Source organism: Hippichthys cyanospilos, chromosome 2, assembly GCF_059441005.1.
Source record: "Hippichthys cyanospilos isolate Australia breed blue-spotted pipefish chromosome 2, RoL_Hcya_1.0, whole genome shotgun sequence".
NCBI lineage: Eukaryota > Metazoa > Chordata > Actinopteri > Syngnathiformes > Syngnathidae > Hippichthys > Hippichthys cyanospilos.
The window spans coordinates 24,372,447-24,398,991 of record NC_142370.1 but is presented as its reverse complement, the minus strand read 5'-3'; the positions used below and the strand labels follow the sequence as shown (position 1 = coordinate 24,398,991).

Sequence of the window (26,545 nt, the reverse complement as noted above, 5' to 3'; positions counted from 1 at the left end):
AAATGGTGTGCGAAGAAGATCTGCAAGCAGATACACCTCTCTTCTTCCTACTGCCATCGTGTCTTTAAGAAAATGTGTTGGTAGTAAACAAATATGGTTCACAATCACGGCATCCTGCATACCAAAGTCACTGTCGGACTTCGGGAGAGCTGCTCGAATCACAAGACTGTTGATTTCTACGTTAGGCTAGCGTGCTTGTCCTGGGGCCCCAGTCTTGCAAGATGATTGATCCGAGCGCTGTAAAATGAAGGGGTTGCGCGATTCTTCCAGAGCGAGCAGTGCCTTTTCGTTCTGAAGGACCTGGCAGATTTCAGGGAACCTGAAAACACTTGCTGAAAATGATTGGATAAATAAAGGTTTTTAGCCAAAGGTACAACAAGTTATATAAATGAACTGTACTTCAGAAATGAATTGTATTGGATTTTAAAAAGGTGAAACTGGCTGCATGCAAATCTGCAATCTTTATACATAGTTGCATATTTGACTTTTTTATGTTTTAAACGTTTTGTTTTTCATGTTTTAAAACTTCATTTGTACCTAATTCAGTGATTTTTCTTTTTTCCATTCCACAAGTGAGACTTTCCTATTCTAAGGTATATATGCTGAAATAGACTGGCAAGGTAAGTTCATGAGGTCTCATTGACTAAATAGTGCTCTAGTCAAACATTGAGTGTTTACATCGAGCTGTGCATGATCAAAGATCATTTGTAGTCAGTGTGTTGGGGGGGAGAGGGGTGCATCCGCATACGTGCAACTCCGCGCGTGTCTCGCGTCTTCCAATTTCCGCCTGATGTATTGGGTTGGATTTATAATGGGTCATATACAGGTACAGTACTTGTCTTTGAGCTATGTATAACAGGGAGTGTAAGCTGGGCAGGATGAGTGGCTATGGGGGAGAGAAAGGTTCCCATAAAGATTATAAACAAGAAGGCTTTATTATACAGGGAGCTGTACAGTGTAAGTTATAGGGTAAATTACATCCCAAAGAATTAGAACAATGACAAGAATATGGCTTCACCATTTCACCTGGTACACTACCACGATACATTTACTTGGAAGATAGTCACCAAGCCTGCCCGTTTTGGGAAATGGTGGCTTGGCAGCCTACTGAAAAGTGGTCTGTGACTTACTGTTTTTTCTTATCTGGAGGCGAAGTAGAGCACATCTTGGGGATATGGACTTGGACTCAAATGGTAGAGCACTTCGTCCATAAACATGCCTGTCATTTCTCTCGTGTCGCAAAGCCCAGGAGTCAGGACACCACATCTATCTGTCGCAGTGGCCCAAAATCTTTTCCTGTTTGCGCTCTGAAATCACTCTGCCAACTGGTGTACTGTGTGCACAGTCTGACCTTATAGGCTTCACAGCCCAGCTGCTAATGAACTTAACATTTTTTAATTTGAGTTCATTGCCACACAAAAACAATCCAATATTGCACAATTAGCAAGTTAGCTGATCAATTATGCACATTTGTATTTAGTTACTGACAAACACCCATTTGGAATTATTCATGCTAACGTCCACTTATTCATGTTTGTGCTTTCTACATTTGTTTCTCCATGGAAATTATAAGAGAGCATTTTTTCCTATATGCGGTTGGCTCTATTTCTGTTTATTTGTTTTTACAAAGTTCATTTGCAGAATAAGACACCTCTGTGCTGTAGCGACTAAATAATGGCTTCTATATGTGCTCTAATGCACTCAACTGTTGACTGTGAATGTTTTTATGTCATATCTCTTGTTGAACTGCCTGTTCGCGAAATTGCATAATTGCCTCTTTGTGAACTACATGTGAACGACGAAAGCAAAAAAAGTAATACATGTTTTATTGAGATGGCATCATAAAAATGTTTTGACCACTTCCTTGCCTTGTGAGGTACTCTACAACAGAGGTTCCCAACCACCAATTCGCGGCCCGGTCTGAGAATCAACTGGTACCGGGCCGCATGGACCACACCCAAAATAATGAAGTACTCTATTTCTGTTATATGTTTTAATCAGAGTCTAAATGCTATTTTATTTCATTAAAAAAAAAAAAAAAAAAATAAAATAAATATATATATATATATATATATATATATAAAATATATATATATATATATATATATATATATATATATAAAAAAATATATATATATATATATATATATATATATATATATATATATATATATATATATATATATATATATATATATATATATATATATATTTTTTTTTTTTTTTTTTTTTGGAAAACTGGCCAGATTCTTTTGGATTTGTTTCAGTCACTTGAGCACCAAAACTGAGTCATTAGCATTCGTGAAAGCATGAGTAGAAAGCAATCAATTCAAGCAAGTCCAAGAAACCATGTTTATTTTTTAGCCTGTGTGGAAATGATGCAATGTGCATCTGAACTGAGACAAATGTGAGATACAAACATACTTTGGTACATTTAGATTTTTAGTGGCTGAAGCTGCGGTGAATCTGCGTATGCGCGACTTCGTTATGAGGTTGCTTTTTTTTTAATACAGTATTGCATTTTAAATCATTTAATAACACTGAATATTTACAAGTTACAATTCCTACACTGATTATTGCACACTGTAATTAAAACACATTTCTGAATTGTCAATAACCAGTCATGGTGTTTGTATGATGTACAAAATAGTTACAAAAGGCATATGTGATTTACAAACAACTGAAATGCCACGATACAACTGGCTAAAGTCCACGTCAAAAACTAAAAACAAGAGACAAGCACATCTGCTGTTGAAATGATCACAATAGAGCTGTCAGGATGTTGAAAAAACATGAGTCTACTAGCGTGATAAGTTTATAGGTTATGTAGGACTCAAACTGTATTATTTTTTAATTCTCGCACGTTCCACACATAGACTAGGACTTTACATTAATGAACTCGACAGCTTATATGGTAAATTATTTCCTGCTGAAACATGTTGCTTGTTCTACAGCAACACATTGCAACAATTAAAACATATACTACCATAACGGTGCAACAGCAATAAAGTGCAAGGAGAGGTCCGCCCCTCTAAAAAAACAAAACAAACAAAAAAAAATAATAATAATAACACTGGGACTGACCTTAGCAGTCACAAAAGCAATGTTCGAATACTCTAAAACCATCTTCATCATTGTTATTTATTTGTCATTGCGATATACTGTCATCCATTTGTTCTTTTTTATAAACACGGAGCTTCATTTGAATGTGCTTATCATCCTTGAAGAAAAGCCGCGTAAATACTGCAAGTTAAATGTTTTATTAATTCCCTAAAAGATCTGGGCTCTGTAGACGACATTCAGATGAACGCGACAAATTGGCTCAGTAACAAAGCAACCGCTGTCATCTCAGGTGTTCACATACGGCCAGTCTACGTGAAGTTTGCCGAATTTAGGATAAGTGACATTTTCATTTCTGCTTTTTTGTCTGACGCAAACTCCTCATCCATCCGGAATCAACAAGAAGAAAGGTAGTAAACATTGAATATGTTCTAGGTCAAAAATACTTCACTGCCTACGATCAGTGTCAACTACTGCAAACGACAGTTGAAACATTTACAATATCGATATGGTAAAAAATAAAGAGCCAAAATCACACTAATATGTATTTCCCCTTATAATCGCTAAGGTGAGTACGCAGGTCAACGCGATCCTACCAATGTTAGCAAATTCGCTAGGTACATGGAAAGCACATCAATCGTATTCCTCTCACAGAGAGCGCTCACATGGTTGTTTCTACAATGGTGTGGATGGGCTTGATCGAGCCATTGTTCCCGTTGGGGTCCAGGGGCTGCGTCAGCTCGCTGCATTTCGTCGCCATGTACTCTTTGGGCCGGGAGCTCACGCCTGACTTTGCCGGGGCCGCCACCGCTTTGATCCTCTGCGTCAAAATGGCCAAGTGAGACAATTACCACGAGATCAATGCAATAAATATCATTTATTCCTCTGTCTCTTTTGGGCCTGTTCTCGGAGCACCAATAACCTGGAGCTCACCCTGGTTGAATGGGTAGCTAGGCAGTCAATCACCGGGCTCACCTTGTCAACCACTCATTCACATTCACCCCTGTGGACATTTGAGAGGCTTCATTTAACATGCACGAACGTGGATGGAAGCCAGATTTTTCAGAGAAAATCCATAAGCATGGAGAGAACAGTTGGAAGGGTTCAATTTAAAACTCAGCGTTAAGAGCAAAGGGTTTAGAGCAACATTAAATGATTCAAACGGCTTGGAATTTACAGCATTTACTCCAAACTATTTTGATCAACATTTGGGGCAAGGGTACTTGTTGTAAAGTGTTTGAGAACCACTGGTGAATGTATTGAATATTCAATACATGAAACGTTTGATCATCTTTGAATTTATTGGGGGGGACTTAAAAGGTTGAAGGTGAAGGCTTTACATACCAACAGAAGATAGGTTTAGCCAATAATAATGAAGCCAATAACCCTGTTTGTAACAGAAAAAAGCTCTTCCAGGAAATGCTACTGTCATCTATCTGATTTCTAAACCTGAATAACAAATATGTTAGTGAAACCATTGCATGTACAAAATATAAAATCAGCAGATTTCTACTGGCTTTCAGTCTGTGCAACAAACCGGCAGTGGTGCCTACAGCTGGGAGGAAGTATTTGATCAAAGATCAAAACGATAGCACGCTCATTTGCCAAATCCCCAAGTCTTTTCTAAAATACAAGAAAAAGCATTGCTATTTTGAATGTCCACCTGAAACTGCTAATTGATGGACTGCCTAAATCTTGCGCAGTGACTCGTGAGTCTGCAGTATTGTTACATTTTTGTATTGACCGAATCGTGCTTTTCAGGCATACTGACAGATGTATTATCGAGAGCTGCTAAACATTGCTTGATTATCTTTATGTGGCTTCATTTGCAAAGAGATAAACGTTTGCATCCACTCACTTCTATCAGGGGTCCCTCGGACTGCAAAATCTTGATGACCATCACCATGGGGATGCAAATCATGGAGGCCAAGGCCAAGCACCAACCCAGGCCGATGGCCCAGTCGGGGTATTCGTACACTTTGTTATATGTCAAAGGCTTGTACTTGACCAACGAGAAGACAAAACAGCCCTGAGGGACAAACGCAATCAGCCTTTAGTTCAAATTACAAATACGACATCATCAGCGGCCACGCTTGGCAATCACGAATGGTAGGATGACGATTACGGTCTCACCATGCAGAGAACTGGTGTGATGATGGTCCAGCTCCATTTCATCCACGGGTTTGGTCTGTAGCCAATCATGTCCTCAACTCCATCATAGAAATTATCAACTCCTGACAAACATTGAGGAGAAAGAACCCTCTTGTTATTGTAGAATGGCCTCCATATGTGCTAATGTGGAAATTGTTTTTACAAGCTCTTATCTGTCTGTGCAAATAACATTATATCTTCTAACAATCATATATCTAGAGAGCCACCTAGTATGTCCCAAGTGCAACTAGTTCACTGGGTCATTTCTCTTCAACAACAGCATTTGAAAAACACACACACACACACACACACACACACACACACACACGCAGACACAAAGTGTGCAATACTTCAAACCTGGAAAGTGATTAATTTTCAAAATTTGGCGTTTTTCATACACTGTTGTGTTAACATACTGTGTGTGTCATTAGTGGTTAAATTGCACTTTTTTCCAAGGTTATTTTGTTCGCAAAAAGTCCTTTATTATCCATATTTTATTTTCCTCATTTCACTGAACATTCAGCATGCCCTTGAATTGGCTGTCCATCCTGTCATTATTGGGTAATGGACCATACAAACCCTGTAACGTTTTCAGTGACATAACTACCAGCATTTTGTCTTTCTTCCACAGAGGTTGAAACAAAGTAAGGTTGTTGTTGTTAGCCCAAGTTTTATTTGTGCATATTTGTGTGTTTGATTTTCATCATGTGTATAGTTGAATTTAACAACGTCTACTCTGTCATAGTGAAATGATATAAAACCTTCTCGGGAAAGATTTTTCTGCTTGAAGTTAATTAAAGCGTGTGAGTTTTACCGATAGATTCAGGAAAATTTCAGGTTTTTGGGTCTGGATTCGGGAAATCACTCAGGCACCTCGACGCGGCTTTCATTCTCTGGCTCAACAAGTTTGCGGTCTAAAAAAGTACGTTATGTCAGCTAAAGCAAGTTGGGCTTCAGCAACAGAGACCTTGGCTAGGATTCTCCTATGGACAGCGTTGTTCTGCCAACTGACATGCAAAAAAAAAAAAAAAAAAAAGAGTCCAGAACATTCAGAGAACTATTCTGCCATGCTTCTCCGCATGGCTGATCATAAAGGCAATCGATGTTGCCATTCCGCGCTCGTTTCGCTACCATGGTAATATAACTGCGGCGTGTTCATTCGGACCCCAAAGCCTTTCTTTGCTGTAACTTAACACTGTTGGAAAAGTTGACACCAGCAAGACAACCTTCACAAATGGCGCAAACCCATCTACAAGGGATGCTGTGTTCACCACAGAGTTCATTTGTGTTTTTGCAGGATCATTACTTTGATAAAGGACCAAAGTCGCGTCCACTTACCGTAAACCCAGGCTACAGCAATGCATTCAAAAAATGCAACCCACAAAAGGCACACACCGCTGGCTGCATAGTAGTCGAAGAGTTGAAAGACGTACATGCCACCCTGGGAAGAAGGATACCGGCATCAATCCCTTCGCTGTTGTGAGTGCGTGCAATCGAGGACAGTCGCAGAGATGGAAGGAGACATAAAACCCGGGGGTAGGCCGGGATTTTGAACGTAAAGCGCAAGAATGTTGGTGCCCCGGCAGAGCAGAATCCAACAGGTGCACAAAGCTCATTGATGTGCAGTTAACTACGGCTAATGCGCGATGACCAATTGTTCCATTCGAGGATCCGCAAGAATGCGAGAAGAGAAAACGCGGGAGGACATATTTGGTGTTAACATGAAGGCCGACGGAAAGTCTGTGACGTTATCGCCAGTCTCCTTGGCTTCTCCAAATAGAATTATTCCTAAAAGTGATGGCTTACCTTGGTTACCATGGTGAGTCCCAGAAGGTAGCTTATGAAACACATAATGGCGATGAAGATCTCTCGCCGGTAACCCTTCCTAAGGAGCGATGGATACAGATCCACTATGGACGTGATCTGTCCTTCTACTTCAACAAACTGGAAAAAAAAAAAAAAAAATTAAATGTATATATATATATATATATATATATATATATATATATATATATATATATATATATATATATATATATATATATATATATATATATATATATATATAATCTTACCGGGTTTTACCCGGGTTTTAATTATCAACACGAACAATACGGGCGTTGCAGTTTTCTGTTAATCGTTGAATTACTTTTAAAAGCCAGCAGGAGTGGTTTTTTGCAGTGGATATAAAAAGCAAAAAGATCCGTGTTCCAATTCTAGGATTTTGTGACATAAGAAAATGAGCCAAAGGTCCTTTTTAAAACGTTTTGTAAAATCAAATGATTTTTCTTGTGCCTTGAGGGAAAGTAAACACAAGCATTGATTTAAAAGTATGGTTGCACAGGCGATCTTATTCTCATAACTGAGGATCTGGTTGTTCAATAATTAACCAATCGCATTCAATGTAAATCAAATAAAATAAGCAGAAAAATGTTGACTTTGAGTCAGCACATATTGACCACCATTTGAAAGTGATAAAGTTCGGATGTTCTTGCATTCTTTTACGTTCATGTTGTTTGCTTTCTCACAGAAGCCTGAGGCTTTTGTGCTGATGCTAACAGGAACTATTCAGAATTACCTCCAAAAATTATCGGGGGGGAGGGGGACCTCTTGATGGTGCCACCACCGTATGTTACTCAAGGTATGGTGTGTTACCACCAAACATATGTAAATGTCATATTAAACCCTCAAAATAGCGGGAATTATTTCTTTTATCCTAATTTTGTTGATTAAGAACAAAGGCATTTGAACAAGTTTGTGTAGACTTTAAATTACAGTAACTTTTTATTTTAACCTCACAAAAATTAAACTACAGATATTTTTCCCAATGGATTGGTTGATTTGTTTCGGTTACATGTTCATAATAATTTTACAAAGGTCACTTACATTTATACCATACCAAGGTCTGTACCTTTTGCTTGATAGTGTCTGATCCTTTCTGAATGTTATCTTCAGAGTTGCATATTTGTGTGTTTGCATAAGTAATCACAATGCACAGTATTATCAGTTATAACCGGAGTGGGTCAAGGTAGATACACAGAAATGATTGGACTTTGACTTATGTATGCACTTTTTGAGTTTGTCGTGTGGACAGATTGATTTGAAACTATATTGGGGTGGACAAAGAATCCGTGTGGAGGAACGCAATAATGTTTACACCTGATGAAAAGGAGTCGGTCATAGCCCCAGTGTAACATAGGACAAAATGTAGTTTATCTATGTGATAAAATGAGCACATACCTGGCTGTCAAGACCTAGTAGCAGCAGCATGATAAAGAAGAGAATTGCCCAGAAAGTTGGTAGCGGCATCATGGACACTGCTTTAGGGTATGCGATGAAGGCCAAGCCGGGACCTGGAGGGAAAACAGATTGGGGAAGGGGAGGAGAGGGGGTAAAGGGCTGCATTAACAACACTTGTCTAATTCAAGCTTGGACGACAAAGGCATATTGAGGAAAATGTAATCAAGTAATACAAGTAATTAAAAGACTTAGCTACTGAGGCTGATTGTTGTTTGGCACTCCCTGTAATAAACAGGTGACACATAATCTCGAGAACATCTTAAAGATAAAAACAAAAAAAGGATGTTGTAGGTGGAGTCACCGTAAATTGCTACAGATGCGCTTGTGCTCTGTAGGTGTTTACTTAGTGGACAGAGATACAGTAATGAGTCATAATGCAATCAATCACAAACTCAGCCCCTTTCAACTATTTATACTTTAACATGTATACTTATACATTAACTTCAGTGTCAATTGGTCATATAATTCACTTGTAAATCTGCCATAAAATACAATTCATAAAAGTGAGTACTCTGCTTTGAAGGCAAGCAACTAATCCCCCCAACTCCTCATTTGATCCGAGAATACAACAACAACAACAAAACATCTGCACCACGACGCAAACTCATCTATTATGCTTTTAGTATCTTACTATTGAACGAAATGTATAACGTGTGTGAGTAGACCACAATATTGTAAAGCCGCTACCAATTCTCTGTGCCTTCATTTGTAGCTTTTACATGTTATCTCACCAGGTACGCTCAAAATTGTGCTCCCATTCAATGTTGAGAAAAACAGAACACTGGTCAACATAAATCATTTACAGTTATCCCAAACACTCTGCACCACAGAAAAAGATAGACCTTGACTGAGTCCCGAAGCAGAAATTCCGACAAATCGATGTAGAATGAAAACAAATAATGGATAGCAAAAAAACAATACATTGCAACAATACAACAGGTATGACAAACGTGTTCTCGAAGGTTTTAGAAACAAATATGAGTTTAGAAAAGCACAGGACCAGGACTGAGCCTTCAAGATCTTGTAATGTGAATATAAAGATTTGCCTCTCCATGCATTATAAATGCTTGAGAATAACTACCAAAATTGTGCAATGACTGATGACTAAGGGGGTGGAGGGCACAGTTGGCAAGACAAAGTGACGTCAACCAAAGCACTGTGGCGGAAAAAAATAAATAAAATCTACCCTGTATCAGGTTTTGATGGTCAGCATACAACATGCATCCATTTTCTATAGCTGCTTATCCTCACAAGGGTCACAGGCTTACTGGCAACCCTGAACTGGTTGCCAGCCAATTACTGGACACGCAGAGACGAAGGACCATTCACGCACCCAATCGCACCTAAGGACAATTTAGTATGCCCAATTCGCCTGCCATGCATGTTTTTGGAATGTGGGAGGACGCCTGAGTGTCCAGAAAGAACCCACGAGGGCTCAGGGAGAACATGCATAGCGAGGTGAATTTGAACTCAGTTCCCTGAGCTGTGAGGTGGACGATCTAACCACTGCGCCACCGGGAAGCACAGCATACAACATACTCTACAGTGTCTTTCTTCTTTTGAACCACAAAAAAAAAAAAAAAAAAAAAGTGCACTTGTGGAAGAAACGGAAGGCCACAAAACAAGGAATCTGGGTAGAAGAAAGAAAACTGGGTATTTTCAGAGGTTTTGAGCAATGAGAAAATGCCCTTTTTATTGACTGTAATTTTGCATTTCATTGTCAGACGACAATTCTGCAGGCTTTTAAATCCTCATTTTAGATACTGGATTTTTTTTCTTTTAAAAATTTTAACTTGATAAGTAAAAACATCCTCCTCTGTGGTGTGTCCAATTTATAAGACATTCCCTTTACTGGGACTTAAAGCATTTGTCTCATTGTAGGGGTACCTTATATTAGTATACCACATCATGTGCCAAACATAGCAGCTATACGAGTGATTTGGTGATTTGCAGAAGAAATTAATTGGAGCGAGAGGTAGAGGCGTCCGATATCACATGACAGGGCTCAATCGCAGTCATTTTTTTTTTCTCCTCAGATTAATCAAACCTCTGTGCTCTCATAAAAAAGAACACCGTGTGTAGACATGAACCAACACAATCATACAGGCATGATCACATCATTTGAGGTCACAGGACTGCAGAGTTCGTCAATTACAGCAGCGAACATGCTGAAAGGCAGCGCTTCTCAGTCAGAGAACTCACAACCGAGAGAAAAAAAGACAGAAAGCAAAATCCAAAGCAAATAGGATGTCATCCACCTCTGGCGATTCACAGCTTGTTAACAGAACTGAGAGGAGGAGGGGGAGGAGGGGGAGGAGGAGGAGGAGGAAGAGGAGCATGACTGGCAGTGAAGAGCTCATCACCAATGATCGCACGCGAATCTCCTTAGCCGTGTCCCAAAGCTACAAGAATACACGAGCAGTTTGGATGTGGGACACGAGGACACGAAGCTGCATCGGTGCGCTTGTTTAAGTGTCGTCAACCCAATACTCTTGCACCTGACCCACACCGTGAAATCTGCCTTTGGTGAAGTCAAGCAGGAATCACATGTGTGTATCAGTTGTTTGAGTTGTTTTTCCCCCAAGGAGTGTGCAATTGCCGATACCCCTATGTTCAGCATCAGTTTTCAATTTGATTTTGGATTTTTTTTTTTTGGATGAACCTCCAATTGTCTTTTCTGATTGGCAGCAGCACCCACCATCACTACCGCCAGCACCTTGGACCCTCGTACCTGACTCTGCCACATCGGCAATGTCCACCCCTTGTTCTTGTGCCATGAAGCCCAGGACGGAAAATATTGCGAAGCCAGATACAAAGCTGGTACCGCTGTTGAGGACTCCCAGCAGCAAACAGTCCCTATGTCACACATATGTCATGGAGGTTGTTAATGAACACAGACGGAACCGAAGTTCCCATTTTTTTTTTACGCTCCCGCCTCGGACGTGTGGCTGCTTCAGTCCCGCCCCCCCGGCCCCTCTCCCGGAGAAGGCGCCGCTCACCTGTAGCAGTTGTATTTGTATTTGTTGTAGCTCCCCAGTGACGTCATGGCACCTAAGCAAATGGCGTAGGAGAAGAAAATCTGGGTACCTGCGTCAATCCACACCTTTGAGTTGGGACAAGAGGCAACCATTGGTAAGTAACGTGCAAGTATTGAACAGAATTCACACCTACATTGACTTAAATTCAATTCATTGTGACACAGCTCAGCAAATCAACACATTGCACCATAAGAAAAATAAAACGGCATTCAAACATTGCCAAGTTTGATCTCTGTTGTAAAGTTAAACAAATACAGGAAAGAATAATGTAAAGCAATCAAAGGTTCTACCTTTATTCTCGTGTTAGTCACCTTGAGAGTTACTTCATTCACTATATGTTTTCAAATCAATCCGCTGATTGATCGGTTATCAACATTTGGTCAACATTCTGGTCAATTTCTTTCTTTTTCCTCACAATTATTCTACCACAGCCAAATAACCCAGTATAGCAAAACGAATCAGAAGTCGCACAGCCAGATATCGAGATACGAGGTAAAGTGAAAGTTTAATTTGCGACATACCCGAGAAAGAAGTCAGTAAATGATCTCACAACTGCTTATTATCTATCTGTTGTAATAGATGTCCATTCCATTTTTCTAATTTTGAACTCATTTGACTTATTTTGCCATTACAACTGACAATGGGACTGGGAATCCGCATGATTTTCTACAAACACTCTTGCATGCAGCATCATGGCCCCAAAACACTGACCTCTGAGTGCTCTACTGCCATTCATCAGAGAAGCGGATTGAATAATTATCACAGGTATAAACAGAAGATATGCCAGCATGCGCACTAGCTAGGCTAACCGCTGCGCCTACACGAAAAATAGCTTGCTCTCTTTGCAGTGTTAATAGCACTACAGAGAAATATTTTGCTCGCTTGAGAAGTTATGGTTATAGGCATGCAGATACTGGCTAACACCTTGGCTGTTTGTTCAATTCATTTAATCCTTCAACAAAATATCTGAAGCTCTCCAATGATTAAAAATGTAGCTTGCAACACAGTCGACAATAGAAACAAACCAGACAACAGCTTGCGACTGGAAAACCCCTTAAGTGGATGCACTCAAAATTCAAAGCGCTACTTACGATACTGTGTGTGTGTGTGTGTGTGTGTGTGTGTGTGTGTGTGTGTGTGTGTATGTGCGTGTGTATTAACCTGAATGTAAAATTCTGCTTCTGGATAACACTAAAAACTCAGTCATTTTGGATTATTTCCAGTGTTACCTCTGGGTCCTGCAAGCGAGTCAGATCAGGGTAAAGATAGAACTTGATGCCCTCTGATGCCCCCGGCAGGGTCACTCCTCGTACGAGCAGCACAATCAGCATCACAAATGGAAACGTTGCTGTTATGTACACGACCTAGATAGGACAAAGGTGTCATTAGAGTAGGCCTTACACTAACATAATTTTATTACTCCCGGGTGTTACGGTACATTAGCCATTACCCAACGATGTTTAAGATGCAGGACAAGATAAGTCTTATGTTAAGAACAGTAAGAACTACTACAGGTAATATTCCAACAGCTACCCCATAAAAACACTTTGGAGAGTTCCTTTTCCTGCTGGACTGTCCCAGTTTGGAGTGGGCATTTTTGAGGCTAAACAATTTAAACATTAATAATCACAGACCACATTCCTCCTTCACCCTACTTACCTTCCCTGTGGACTTGACTCCCTTCCAGATGCAGAAGAAGCAGATAACCCATACTGCCAACAGACAAAGTGCCAGATCCCACTTGAGGGGCCCAATATCTTCGATTCCAGAGGAGATGCTCAGGACGTTGCGTCTGCACACAAAACAGATTAAGGTACATAATGAAAACTCAGTCAAGGCCAGCTTTGATGTCTATAGCAGTCAAGGGCAATGCATTGACAGCTCATTCTTTTACATTAAAAAAAAAAAGCCAAGAGTTGTGACCTGGTACTACACCATTTCTACTTGTGATGCTCAGAGAATTAGAAAAAAGGTGCAAAGAACATAAAGTGCGCATCGGCCAGTCAGTAATTACTCACTCCCAGAATTCCGTCACAGGAGAAGTAAAGTTGGTGGCATTGGCTGCCAGCCAAATGGACTTGTTCTTTCGAACGGTGTCCTCCACACATTGCTCTGTGTTCCAGGGTTGTGTGCATTTGGCCCAAGGGAGCTCAGGCTGAAAGCACTGAAATAGGTAGTAAAGTCCCCAGGCCAAGATCACTATGTAGTAGATATTCAGCAGGGAGACAATCACGATTGAGGCATAGCCAATACCTGCAGACAAGAACGAGCACATTAAATGCAATGTTACATGATGAGTCACTCGGACACAGCCAGTCAGTTATACTGTAGATGCAAATACAGAGTTTATAATTCTATTTATTATGTCATACATAAAATCGTAGTTGATGATTGAAAAGTGAGTCCAATAATTCATCAATATGAATGCAGGAGAAGGGTATAAGCTACGGGAACAGAAGCCCACACTGGATTCTCTCCTGTCTGTTGAGATCAGCCTATAGGTTGTATTTAGATTACAAGGTCTGATGAGTCCAAATTTTGGTCGCCCCTTTTGGCAGGTAAGTCAGAATAGGTTGTTCCAGGGGTGTCCCTAAGCATGTTTAACCTGACTACTCATCCATTTTCTACCACTCATCAGAGGTCGAGTTGCAGGGGTAGCAGCTTTAGCCCAACTTCCCCCTCCTCAGCCACTTCAGCTCAGGCCGAGAGACGTAGCCTCTCAGGCGTGCGCTGGCTCATCCCTGGGGCCTCCTCTAGGTGGGACATGCCTGGAACATCTCACCAGGGAGTTATCTGAGGGCATCATGACCAGATGCCCGAGCCACCTCAATTGGTTCCTCTCAACTGTAGATTGACTGGTAAACCCATCATTCTTTACAACAACAGACTGGTAAAGCGTGCTGCAGTGATGCGCCAGTGATCTGGTGAACAATAAGCACCCAAGATACTTAAACTGCTTCACTTGGGGCATGACCTCATCCCCGACCCAGAGAGGGCAACACTCCCCCCTTTTCAGACTGAGGACCATAGTCAGGTATTCAGGCTACTGGAGGTATATTATGCCAAATGTGGATATTTCATGGGCTAAATTTGGAGCAGTTAGTACCAACTGAACGTAGTATACACAAAAGTCTACCATGAGAATGGTGCCTCACACAATTGTGCATTCGAATCGCTCAAGTCACTAGATCCCAACCTGATACAGCATTTACAGGAAGTAAACACAGTCGCCAGATTTCAGTAAAGCGCCTTTAGGGAGTAGTATGTAGAAGATCGACATGGCCACAAGCAACTGCAGGTGTCATGTTTTCGTCTGGACCGAAAGCTTTGAGTGATGCTTCCGCTACACAGCAGGAGCCAGGCCGTAAAGAACGGTGAAAGCTCTTAAGATGTACCAAATAAAACATCCGACGTGGCCCAACTTTAGCATTACCATTACAAGTCACGTCGACTTGCTTGATAACGATCTCCCGTTTTAGCCCCGTCGTCAACGTCTACCTCCTCCTGGGGAAAAAATTGGCTCTTATGCTGCGAAATTCTTCCACTGTGGCTAACTTTGTCAGTAGCAACCATAAAACCTAACAGCTGCAGAGCGATAACTTGCTGCGGGTTTGACACTATGTCGCTCAACACCTTTCACACACTTTATGTTAATATTATTAGTAGTAATACAGTATTATTTGTATTAGTATTTAAGTGCAGTGTGTAAAAATGTTGGTAATAAAAGGATGATGTACTCTTTCAATGTCTGCATGTGTTTAAGGTCAATTGCTCCAGGCGCAGAATGTTCATGGAGCACAAATGCATCCATCTGTTCACCAATTCTTTTTCCACACTTCTTAACAGATCATTTCAGGACTAGTGCTCTTATTTTTACAGCGTTAATGTTTAGATTAAAATTTCTCAAAACATCAGAGTAACATGAGGATGAAGGTGCTTGATTACATTTATATTCTTAGAACATGATGAGGCCAGTGACAAATTGTGTACCTTTCTGATTACAAGACAAAGTAACAATATGTTTAAGAAGGTTGTTTTTTTTTTTATTCACATTATAAATATTTGCAAATATAAACCTTTCTATAAGTACTGCTTTTGTGTATACGTTTCTTTTTCATTTCAATCGTCCTCACGACTGTGTCCTTCATTATCTTATCACTGATATATGGGTCAAAGATTAAATGCAGACACAAAACACATAAAATTAGGACTGATAAGCCAAGGCCTTCTATCTCATTTTGTTTGCGTAAGGGTTTTGATTTCTTAATGGATGTTTGGACCAGAGTTTCATCGAAATTTCAGGACAAATTGTCCATTGTTTTACGACTACGCCATTCATGTTCCAAAGATCCACAGCACAACTAGCTACTGAAAAAGACGTTCAAGTAAACAAAGCGCTGTTGTTGAGACGCTCATTACTAACACCGATAGCTATTCATAAAAAAGAGGTCAATGAGGGGCAAGCGTCTATAATGATTTTGTGCTATTTCTGGATGAATTTGGTGTGAACCTCATTACAAAATTCCCTACTCTTGCTTGATTCCGTTTTCAAACAGTGTACAAATCATCTTTGATGCATCGTCATGCCAGAGTCAAATCTACGTGCACATGACAAGAAAGATGAAATGCTATTATGGTGTGTGTGTTGATGTGTGGTTGGCCAGGTTGTGAATACACGCAGACTTTCTCTAACGTATCCCGAAGGGTAGATGGAAATGATGCATCAGAATTTGGAAGGTAGCTGCACGTGCTCTGGTCTCACGCATTCTCTCTCTCTCCCTCTCTCTCTCTCTCTCTCTTTTTTTTTTTGTTTATTGGTTGACACTATATGAAAATGACTGTGGAGAGCGGGTGTTAGAGGAGGGACAGTGCTGCCTGCGGTCTACATTTTCTGCATCACGGGCGCAGACAAAATCTGACTAAAACAGCATGTCACAGTCTTTGGAATTGTCCTCAGTTTTATCCTCAATGTGAAAACAAACAGTGCGGCACATCATGCAGAGCTCATTGCTAGGCAACTTGTCTTTTTTCTGTCTTCTGTCTGTTTCCATGACGACCACAAACTCGAACACACACGACATGCAATGCATCCTCATTTGTACCTTGATATGTGCTCGCCGGATAATGCCTTTTAGCACGCCAATTTATTTCATCTTTAACGCTGATTCAGGATTGCACATGAACTGCCATTGAGTAAAATTGAGTGTCTTTGGAGGACATTCTTATTTGGGTGTGGAAAATTCAAATTTCATGTCTACAACTTTGGGTTCATCTGGTGTCCAGCGATTCCCGATTTTACGGCATTAGCATTCATCAACGCATCGTCACAATACGACCCATCCGTGCCTCAAATATTACCGGCTCCTATTATGATAAAGTGAACTTCTACACCAATGCATTCCACGACAATGAACATATTGTTACAAGTTTAAATATGGGATATATCAGCAAGCCCTCGATTGAAGGGATGACTCAAAGGGTAACAAAGCTTTAGCCGAACAGAGCTCAGGTGCTTTTTTTTCAGGAATTTATCAGTTGTGGACGAAGCCGCATTACATATTGGGGCGACGTGGCGGCCAGAAGCTTCTCGGGCCGGCGCCGCACTAAAATCGGCGAGGGACACTCCAATTTGGTTGATTTCCTGCCCCACACCACACACTAATGTGGCACAGCACAGTGGCTGCGAACGACTGGCATGTAACAGCCACCCGACCCGAGTCCAAGCGTTAGTTATTGGTGTCAAACGCCTCGGTTAACTTAGGATGAGCAGTGATGGAGAGTGTGTTTGGACTGACCCGTGAAGATAGGGCAGAGTTTGGCCCAGCAGGTGATCCCGCCTTCAGAGGTGTACTGGCCCAGTGCCACTTCCAGGAAGAAGACAGGCAGGCCTCCCCCAAACAGGAAGATGAAGTAGGGGATGAGGAATGCACCTGGGGGAAGATCACAGGACCCTGATTAGATGAGCTCCTGCTAATTTTGACTCTTTCTTTTTTGCGCGACTTTAACCTACCTCCGCCGTTCTTATAACAAAGGTAAGGGAAACGCCAGACGTTTCCTAATCCGACGAAGCCACCGGCCACGGACAAGACAAAGTCGAGCTTGCTGGCCCACTTTTCTCTCTGGGGCGCCTTGCCTTCAGCCTCATCTTCAGGCCGCGTACCAGGACTCTTCCCCGGTGAGGGTTTCAACGTGTCTTTGTGGAAGTCCTTCAGGCATTGAAGTTTCTCTTTTTGGGCCATGCTGCAGAGAATGGAGAAGGAGATGAACAAAGGCAGAGGTGAGCGGGACGAGGCGGCGAGCATTAGGGAGATAATACCGTCTCCTGATTGCGTTACAGAGTGCAGTGTAATCACCGGGTACATGATATTCAGTGGCATGGTGCTAATCTTGCTAATCTGAGCGGCTGATGCGCGGAGGTCATTCAAGACTTGAGAAATGTTTGGGTGGCGGATTTAAATTGAGAAGCGCCAACTAGTCAAATTAAGGAATTTCAAAAGGGGAGTGATCTTTTGCCAACCCGCGAGTCCTTTTTTAGTTGCCAATAAGGCGAAAGAATCAACCAAATTCAAATGGAAATTGTAATGTAGGAGAATACAATCTGCAAAGGCTGCAGTTTTTGGGAGTTGGGGGGTTGCTTAATTTCAGTTTGGCCGGTAGACCGTATTTTTTTACTTTGTATAAAAAGGGGCTAGATAACTTAAGTGCTTAAAGGGACAATGTGTAAGATTTAGACCGTTTGTCACTACGGACAGCAGGAGGTGCTGCATTTATTATTGTCCGTATCTATAAGAGACACGGCAGCCTCCGGAGGAGTGCCACCCCCCATGTAATATATTTAATGATAACTAGACCTGCGATTATATTGAAAACATACTGTCGGTCGTTAAGAACAAATTTATTTGCAAGTTTGACATTTATAATCATTGAATTTATTCCTTTAAAGCGGTCTAAATCTTACGCACTGTCCCTTTAAGAACACATTTATATGCAAGTTTTTGAAATGTATCATCACTTAATTCATTCCTTTTAATGAAAAACAGTCTAAATCTTACACACAAAAATCTAAATCTGCATGTTTGCATAGCATTGTTTTATGCAACATGTAAAGTTTACGTACTGAAGGCATAGATGTGTTTGCACTATTTTTGTAATGTGGCCTATGACTCACTTACTTAGTCCAATGGTACACTAGTTTGCTGGAATTGTTGTGAAGTCGTAGTGAACACTTAAAACAAGTAAAACTAAGTGAACAATTCATATCAAGGTAGGTAGCATAAATACTCTTTTATATTCATATTAATTTAAGTTCATCTTAGCATGAGTTATAGATCAATTATTCTTTGTGTTTATATTTGGATTTGAATTTTAACATTGACGGTGGAGTCACAATAATAATAACATACATTTTCAAAATCATTCCGCCCAAGTCAACATCTACCAATCAAAAGATTAATCAATCAAAAGAAAAAAAAATATCCATGTAAATATTGCTGGATGAAAAGCAAACAAATCAACACAATATGCACTTTGGAGCTGTCACCTTTATCATGTGCTTCAGCACTCATATAGTAGGTCCAAATTTAGAGAGGAAGATAACGCCTTGCCTGCTTACATACAAGCTTACAGTAAGGCCTATGGAGCACTTATAATGTAACTTTCCAGGAAAGGCGGGATTTATGAGTGAATACCTAATGCATCTCATTTGGCGAGTTAGGGGAGTATACGTTGCTCATGGTTTGAAACCTGTTGTGAAACATCAGGTGAATGACTGTTGCCCAGAATCAGATAAAAAAAAAAAAAAAAGGTCAACGATAAATAAAGCAGATCTTACATTTTACAACCCCGCCCCCCATCAAAACTTGCAACATTCGTACTGGGATGGACAAGTTCTCTCACCTCATCGGCCCTCCGTCCAAGTGTGAACACTGCCTCATCATTTTCTGGCATTTTTCTCTCCTCTTTATGCATGACAAGTCAAACTGAGTGGCTTTCCATTCTGTAGCCTCATTACATAACTGGATCTTACCCACACCATTTCTCATCCTCTCGCTCCCTTTCCCCTCTTTAGCGCCTGCAAATTCTCCGGCACCTGCTTGCCTCACTCGTAGTCCCGGGACGCTTGATGCATTCTAGATATGAGTCCATTCTAACTGCCTTTGGCATTTGACACACTTCATGTTTACAAATAGTTTAGTTTTAAAAAGTATATTCACTATAAAAAAAAGTTCTATCATTCTATAGAATCTACAACTGCTCCCATGGGGGATAGTGACAGAATAAATGTAAAAGACATACATAGAAGCTGTAAACCGAAATTAAATTATCCAGGTATGATTAAAATCATTTAGAAAAACAGAATTGACAAGTAAACCACTAAACCTCACATTCTCTATTGAAAGCAATAAAGAAAACTTACATTTCCTTCATGGCTGCAACAATGTCAAAAGTTTGTCGTCGTCAACTGTCACCATTCCTCTCGACTGAGTACATTTATGCCAGCTCGGGTCACTCCAAGTGGAACTGACAGCAGGACCCGCCCCCTGGCTAAAGACAATTAAATCCAAAGCAAGGATTGGACGGAGCCCTGCTTTGACAGACAACTCAGGTACAAACATGGGAGACTGTAAATTTCCACTTCTCACTGCTCCCTGTTTCCCCACCACCACCACACACACATGCACACAACCCAACCACACACACGACCCTAACACACACCCACACAATTCTAATTCAAGTTTGAGACAAAGACGACACATCGAGAAGAAAAACAAAGAAATGCTTCAACCGCTACTTTAGGAGAACAGTCTCTACTCAGCAATAACAGGTTGCGCAGAGATTGAGCCCCCCCCAAAAAAGGTAACGGAAGCGCTTCGAAAACTTGAGTTGCCTGGGAATGAATGTCTGAATGCTGGAAATATGCATGGATATGGCTTTGGGAATTAATGAGTTAAAGACAGGCATTTGCCTTATTTTTTTTTTTCAAAGAAATTAAGATGATCTCAAAATGTGACAGGCTTGTTGAGTCGAAAAGTCGTGGCGAGCAACTTCAATTATTTGTTTCTGTGGTTCTACAGTATGTCTTTACGTGAAACCAGTCCATGGTGAAAAGAAAGATGAAGGACCACTGCTTGATGGGGGTCGTTGCATTTTATCTTAAATCCATTTTGCAATGGACTTGGCTCCACCTCTAAATCAATTCTGTTTCATCTAAACAAAAAAACAATCCACATTCAACTGCGATGGAACAGTTTCAACAGTAACTGAACAATTTAATGTTGCCACTGTGACATGATCATAATCAGAATCCGTTCTTACCGTATACTAACATGTGTAATAGCAGATGACTAAACTATTTGCTAACCTGCTCTACTGCATGTGTGATGTTATAATTTGTTGTGGAACTGACCTCATACAAATTTATCTCATGTGAATTCCAGCGGCCACTGCAGAAAGATAACCGGGCCAGTCCGAGGAAAAAAATAATGAATAAGAGAGGGCAGCCTTCACTCTGTAGGATTCCTTCATGCAAGCTGTTAGTATCGATAAAGCACTGAGGAGGTCAACGTAATAATCACACTTTTCAATATAGATCAACAGACCGTACAATTGTTTGAAAGCAATAGGTGCAAGGGTACGTTCAGATGGAGGAAAAGCGGCCGACTCACACTGGCCAGGGAACCAAAGATTGATATTCATTTTTTTCTCTAAGCTAAGTCAATGTTTTTTTTTTGTTTTTGTTTTTTTTTTAGTTAGACTGGTCACCAGTCAAATCCCATTTACAGGATAATTTAGACTCTTCAATGAATGAAGGCACCTGAAGAACAGTCACGCAAGCATGGGGACAAATTACACACTCCACCCAAGGAGGATTGAGTCACACAACTTCAATCGGATTCTGCTTAGCGACAGGTGGGAGCAAAATGGTGTTGGCAGGAAAATTTTTTACCAGTTTCATTTATCTCTAAGGCACACACTCCTTATGGAGAAGTTTACATTACTCCCCTATAACCCATAACCAAAGAACCACATTTGTCCACAGTTGTGGACATCCTATTTGCAGATTTGAGGCCGGTATGGCTTCAATTCTTGTCCTTCTTCAAACAAATTATTTGAGATCATCAACAGCACCTCTGCTGGTTTCAGACAAGTAGTGCCCTCTATTTTATTTCAACCACTTCAATATGGTATCAGGTTCATCTACATCGTCAATATTTGGTGTATTCACGAAAGCTCCTTGTGCATTGAACCTCTTATATGCACGCAAAGCGGTATATGCATGCAAACATGAAATTGTGTGAGCTTGCTGACAGGATGGACATGGTGGACAGGGTAGACATAGTGGACCTTCACTTAGCAACGCAGGAGGGACATGTTAAGCTTGATGGGTAGCTTACAATTTCAATGAAACAAGCAAAAGTTCAATATGAACTTGAAAATAGAATGTACATGATCAAGATGATTCTTTTTATTACCTTGTTGTGTACTCTGGACCCAATTTATTTATTCTCATTTAAATACTAATACACATACACACACACATGCATACGCACTAGTTAAGATATGTATATGGGATATAACAAAATTGCATGCAACCAAACCAAGAGAAAGACCCCAGGTCTCATTATTCTATTATTTCATTATTCTGATGTATCAGTGTAAGAATGAAGCTGACTTGTTTCCATTTCACGCAGAGCCATCACAAAAAAAATAATCAACAGCATGCTTTCACAAGAAGGACCCTCAGAACACTTTGGCATCCGAGCATCACTATTAATGAGCATGTTGCAGCAGTTCTGGTATGCAGACCACTTTGAATACTTGTCCTCAATTCTGCCACCACACATGCTTTATCATGTGTGCTGTAAACAAGTCCAGTATGAGCCTATAACATAGCCTAATAAGGAAATACGGATGTGGTTACTTCCAGTCCGTTTAAACGCCACTCAATGCTCAAAGAGTCTGTCCACAAAGGCTGGCGTGCGACTATCAATTATGAACTAATAGGGTCCTTGACAGGATTTGCAGTTTAGCAAAGGAACAGGAATCAGTGGATGACAAGTAGTAGCCCGCTCTCACACACACACACACACACACACGCTCGACCCCTCTAAGCTCTGCATGACAACATAATCCATCGTGTTTTGGCCCATGTCATGCTCTATGGACTACATCTGTTATGTAACATTGTAACAGTCACTGTGTAAACTATTGTGCCATGAGTTAAAACCTTGCGTTTCACATTCATGGATGATTCTTTGAGGAAGAAGAAAAAAAGAAACAAAAAAAAAAACAGACTAACAACACGTGATTTTTTTAAAAAAGTACAAGGGTCCTTTGATTGCTGTGATGTTGATTTGCCACCGCTGTCAATACGTCATCATTAGGGGGATGTAAAACGAACTATATCCCAGAAAAAAATAAGAGATCCTTGTTGTCTAGTTCAATTAATGCCAGTACCACTAACAGTGTTTCATGTAATAAAAAAAAAATGTCTTGAAGCATTGATTTTGGCAGTCCGGTGCCAAAGCTATTGATTTATGTGATTTTCAAGGTAACTGTAAAAAATGGCTAGAAATGAGCTCTTAAAATGAATTGAACTAACACATCTTCACTAGTTTGTCATTATTGTATTTGTAAAATTATAACATAGCATGTACCTCACATGGCATGCGTCTCATATGTACCTTAAATGTGTTATGCACGAGATTTAAATTGAATTGCAAGGTAGATGGAGTTAAACTTGAATGCTTGAGGATCACGGTTTTAGATGAGCGAATTCAGCTTTTAACATGTAAAAGGTTATTAGTATTTAGGGTATTGTCAATGTCCTGATAGGACAAGAGGAAATTTAACCAGTAAGTCATAGATTTGATTGATGAATGAATAAATCATCATTATGCTGATGATTATCTCTCCCCCAAAAGAGTATAATTGAGAACTTGCTATTATAACACTGTGTCATCAGCTTCTTGTGGAAACTAACTAGGTTCAATGGGCAGAGCTATTTTTGACCACAGCGGGAAAAAAATGTATAAACATGGCATTTTATCAGGATATGCATGCACACACTAAAGTACAAATCAGTCATCGACGCATTAAATGTCTGTTCTCGTCGCAATGCCATAATGGAGATTCACGTGTAAATAACGGATTTACCTGTTCTCGGGTCAATTTGCTCCTGTCAAGTTGATCACGTTCAACGGTGATTGAAACAATTAAGGCAATTTTCCCGCGTGACCATGACGTTCGTTGATGCCGCTTGCCTTAATATCAGTTTGAGTGGAAAATCACCAGCGTCTCCATGCAACAACCTCTTAAAGCGACAGTCTCCATGAGCGCACCTGACTCACTGAGCGCCCCCCCCCCCCCGCAAAAATTTATATATATATATATATATATATATATATATATATATATATATATATATATATATATATATATATATATATATATATATATATATATATATATATATATATATTGTGCTCGTTGATCGCTTTGTGTTGACAAGCAACGTTAAACGTACGCTTCACTCCTGCACGTTTGCTTGCATGTCAGGTTTGCTTTGAGCAGACGTGCCAGTGGGTTGTAGAGATGCGAAATGTAATTGCAATAGTTTCATTAAAAAAAGACAGCAGTCATCGAAAATGGCACAAAATGATTTCGTTTTTAAAAATAAATCAATCATATTATCATAAAGCTTGTCCTAAAATAATTTAAAACTTACTATAGGAAAATATTCAGGTATATTTTAAAAACAATATTCTATACATATATCAAGTTTTGCATCCTTTTGTGAGTCATTTTATTTTTCTAGATGATAATTGGATTAAAATCTCCATTGTGAATGACTTGATGCCTGTCCCCTCAGTGAGGTTCGTGACCGTGAGGCCAGAACGTTCATAGTCTATATTTTCCATTGTATTGTATTTTTTGTTTTTCTTATTCATATTTGACATTTTGGGGAGGGCAGCTCGGTGGCGATTTATTCCAAGTATTCTCCTCACCAACTCACCACGTAAAGAATTAAAAAAAGAAAAGAGGTGTGTCAAGATCTGCGACACCCTTTCTCTACTATACACAATGGTACACAATCTGAGATGCCAGATTACGGACTGGAATTTCCTTGAAGATGTGGAGAAGTTATTTTCCATTTGCCAGTCCAGGCTATAAGCATTGTACAGAAAAGTGATGCAGAAAATGAATGGATCTACAGTATAATAAAAATACCAATACCAATCACATTGGACAGTGTGTTTGGTCATTCTCAACCAGAGTTTTGTAGCACCTAGTGTGCCATGAAAGATAGTTATCTAATTTCTTTTAAAGGGGAAGTCAAAAATCATTTTTTTCTCACACTAATATGCCCCCCAACTAGTCCATTATTCTGATTAAAGTGTTTTTTCCTGAATGTGTACACTGTGAAGGTGATTCATGTAGCACCATTTCTTAAACTACTACCAACTATTGCAAAACCATTCACATTCATCAATTGAAGGCACATATATTTTTTGCACTGCTTTTGTTTTTAACACAGTATAAAAATGTCTGAACACACTTTACACAAAACTTCCAAATGGGCAACACACTTCTTGCAAACTATCAACTACAGGTTGACCCCCCAAAAAGTGAATTTTTGAATTGCGTATTGCTAGATATAAGCAAATAGCAGCACTGCGAGACAGTGACCTTGAGCAAGTAAATATTTTGCCATTTTAGTAGCCATGAATCAGTGGAACGGACAACAGTGTGCATCATAAAAATGTTTTATAAAAACAGTTATAGTTTTGACAGTTGCGCAGAGAGTACCGATGTTAGGACGTGTTGATACCGTTCCATTAAGTTATGGATGTCAGACGAGGCCCATTCTCATTTAACACATTATGTGAATATGCAAAACTACCGTTTCTTGACACAAATCCTGATGTAGTTCATGAGCGTCCTTTGCACGCTGGTAAGGTGAAAGTATGGTGTGCTGTTTGATTACATGGGATCATCGGATCTTATTCTTTTCAAAATAAACAGGGGATCTTTGTCACTGTCACTGCGAATTGTTACTGGAACTGTTACAATTCTTTGTTACACCTGAATTAGATTTGGTGACGTTCCTTAGATCACCAGATTTATCTGTTTGCGATTTTTTTTATTGCGGGGCTACCCCAAGAGTAAAGTACATACCACTCGGCCAAAGACTTTGGATGAGTTAAAACAGAGAATTCAGGATGAAATTCACAGTATCCCAGCAGGGATGTCGCAGCAATCGATGAGGAATGCTAAAACAGGATTCAAGAATGTAGTCGTACAAGCGAGCGCCATCTACAGGGCGTAGATAAAAAAAAAAGATTAATGATTTATTCTTAAATGGCATGTTTTAAGGTTTCAATTATTTAAAAAAAAAAATTCTGTCACTCGGTTTTCTAGATTTTTTTGGCTAACCCTCTATATACAGTACTACATCTCTGGCTATCATTTGTACTGTTCTGCCAACAGTCTGGCCAAACTGTCACAGGAAAAAGCTGTTCTACGTACAATTACGTCACTTTGCAATCAGCCTGAGCACTATAAAAAAAAAAACGCAGGTAAGTAATCAGTATGGAGTAAATTATAAAGAGCAGGAAGTGTGAGCAGAGAAAACCAGAAGAATCCAATAGACGTAGAGGTGTAAAGAGAACCACAGATGACTGGGAAAAAGGATTTGTTCTGTTGCTGGGTTGTTGTTGTTTTTTTCTTCTTTTTTTTGGGGGGGTGGGGGGTCGGGGGGGGCTCTAACAGGTTCCCTAACTTCATATTACATGATATGTCAAATTTGCCACTGTTTCAAGGGCTCCAACATACTCATGCAGCCAAGCAAAAGGATGTAAATGAGTGAACAAATCCCAGGTCAGCACAAGCTCACTGTGGATGATAATCGGAGCACCATCCATGCAAAATAGATTGTGACACTCGTTTGTGCGTATGTTTGTGTGCGTGTGCGTACATACTGCAGTTAATGGCCT

At 40.1% G+C, this 26,545-nt stretch overlaps 1 protein-coding gene across 2 annotated transcripts; it reads right to left on the bottom strand.

Annotated features, from left to right (window-relative positions):
• Positions 1-2,338: 2,338 nt before the first annotated feature.
• On the bottom strand, positions 2,339-23,872 carry slc6a6a (solute carrier family 6 member 6a). 2 transcript variants are annotated; one of them, XM_088403857.1, is made up of 14 exons: positions 23,706-23,872; positions 17,560-17,789; positions 17,345-17,479; positions 13,568-13,802; positions 13,209-13,341; positions 12,779-12,913; positions 11,511-11,614; positions 11,243-11,367; positions 8,452-8,564; positions 7,018-7,155; positions 6,550-6,652; positions 5,194-5,294; positions 4,919-5,089; positions 2,339-3,880 (listed from the first exon to the last, which is right to left on the bottom strand). In XM_088403857.1, the coding sequence occupies exons 2-14, from the start codon at positions 17,786-17,788 to the stop codon at positions 3,722-3,724; spliced, it is 1,881 nt and encodes a 626-aa protein (XP_088259983.1). In that variant the 5' UTR covers position 17,789; positions 23,706-23,872; the 3' UTR covers positions 2,339-3,721. The 2 variants fall into 2 exon arrangements, with proteins under 2 accessions (XP_088259983.1, XP_088259974.1); XM_088403848.1 differs by lacking the exon at positions 23,706-23,872 and adding an exon at positions 19,966-20,127.
• Positions 23,873-26,545: the final 2,673 nt, after the last annotated feature.

Coding starts and splice junctions, on each gene's coding strand:
- slc6a6a (XM_088403848.1), bottom strand. Junction 17,480..17,559: donor TTGTTATAAGAACGGCGGAG/GTAGGTTAAAGT, acceptor ATCTTCCCCCAG/GTGCATTCCTCATCCCCTAC. Junction 12,914..13,208: donor GAGTCAAGTCCACAGGGAAG/GTAAGTAGGGTG, acceptor TGTCCTATCTAG/GTCGTGTACATAACAGCAAC.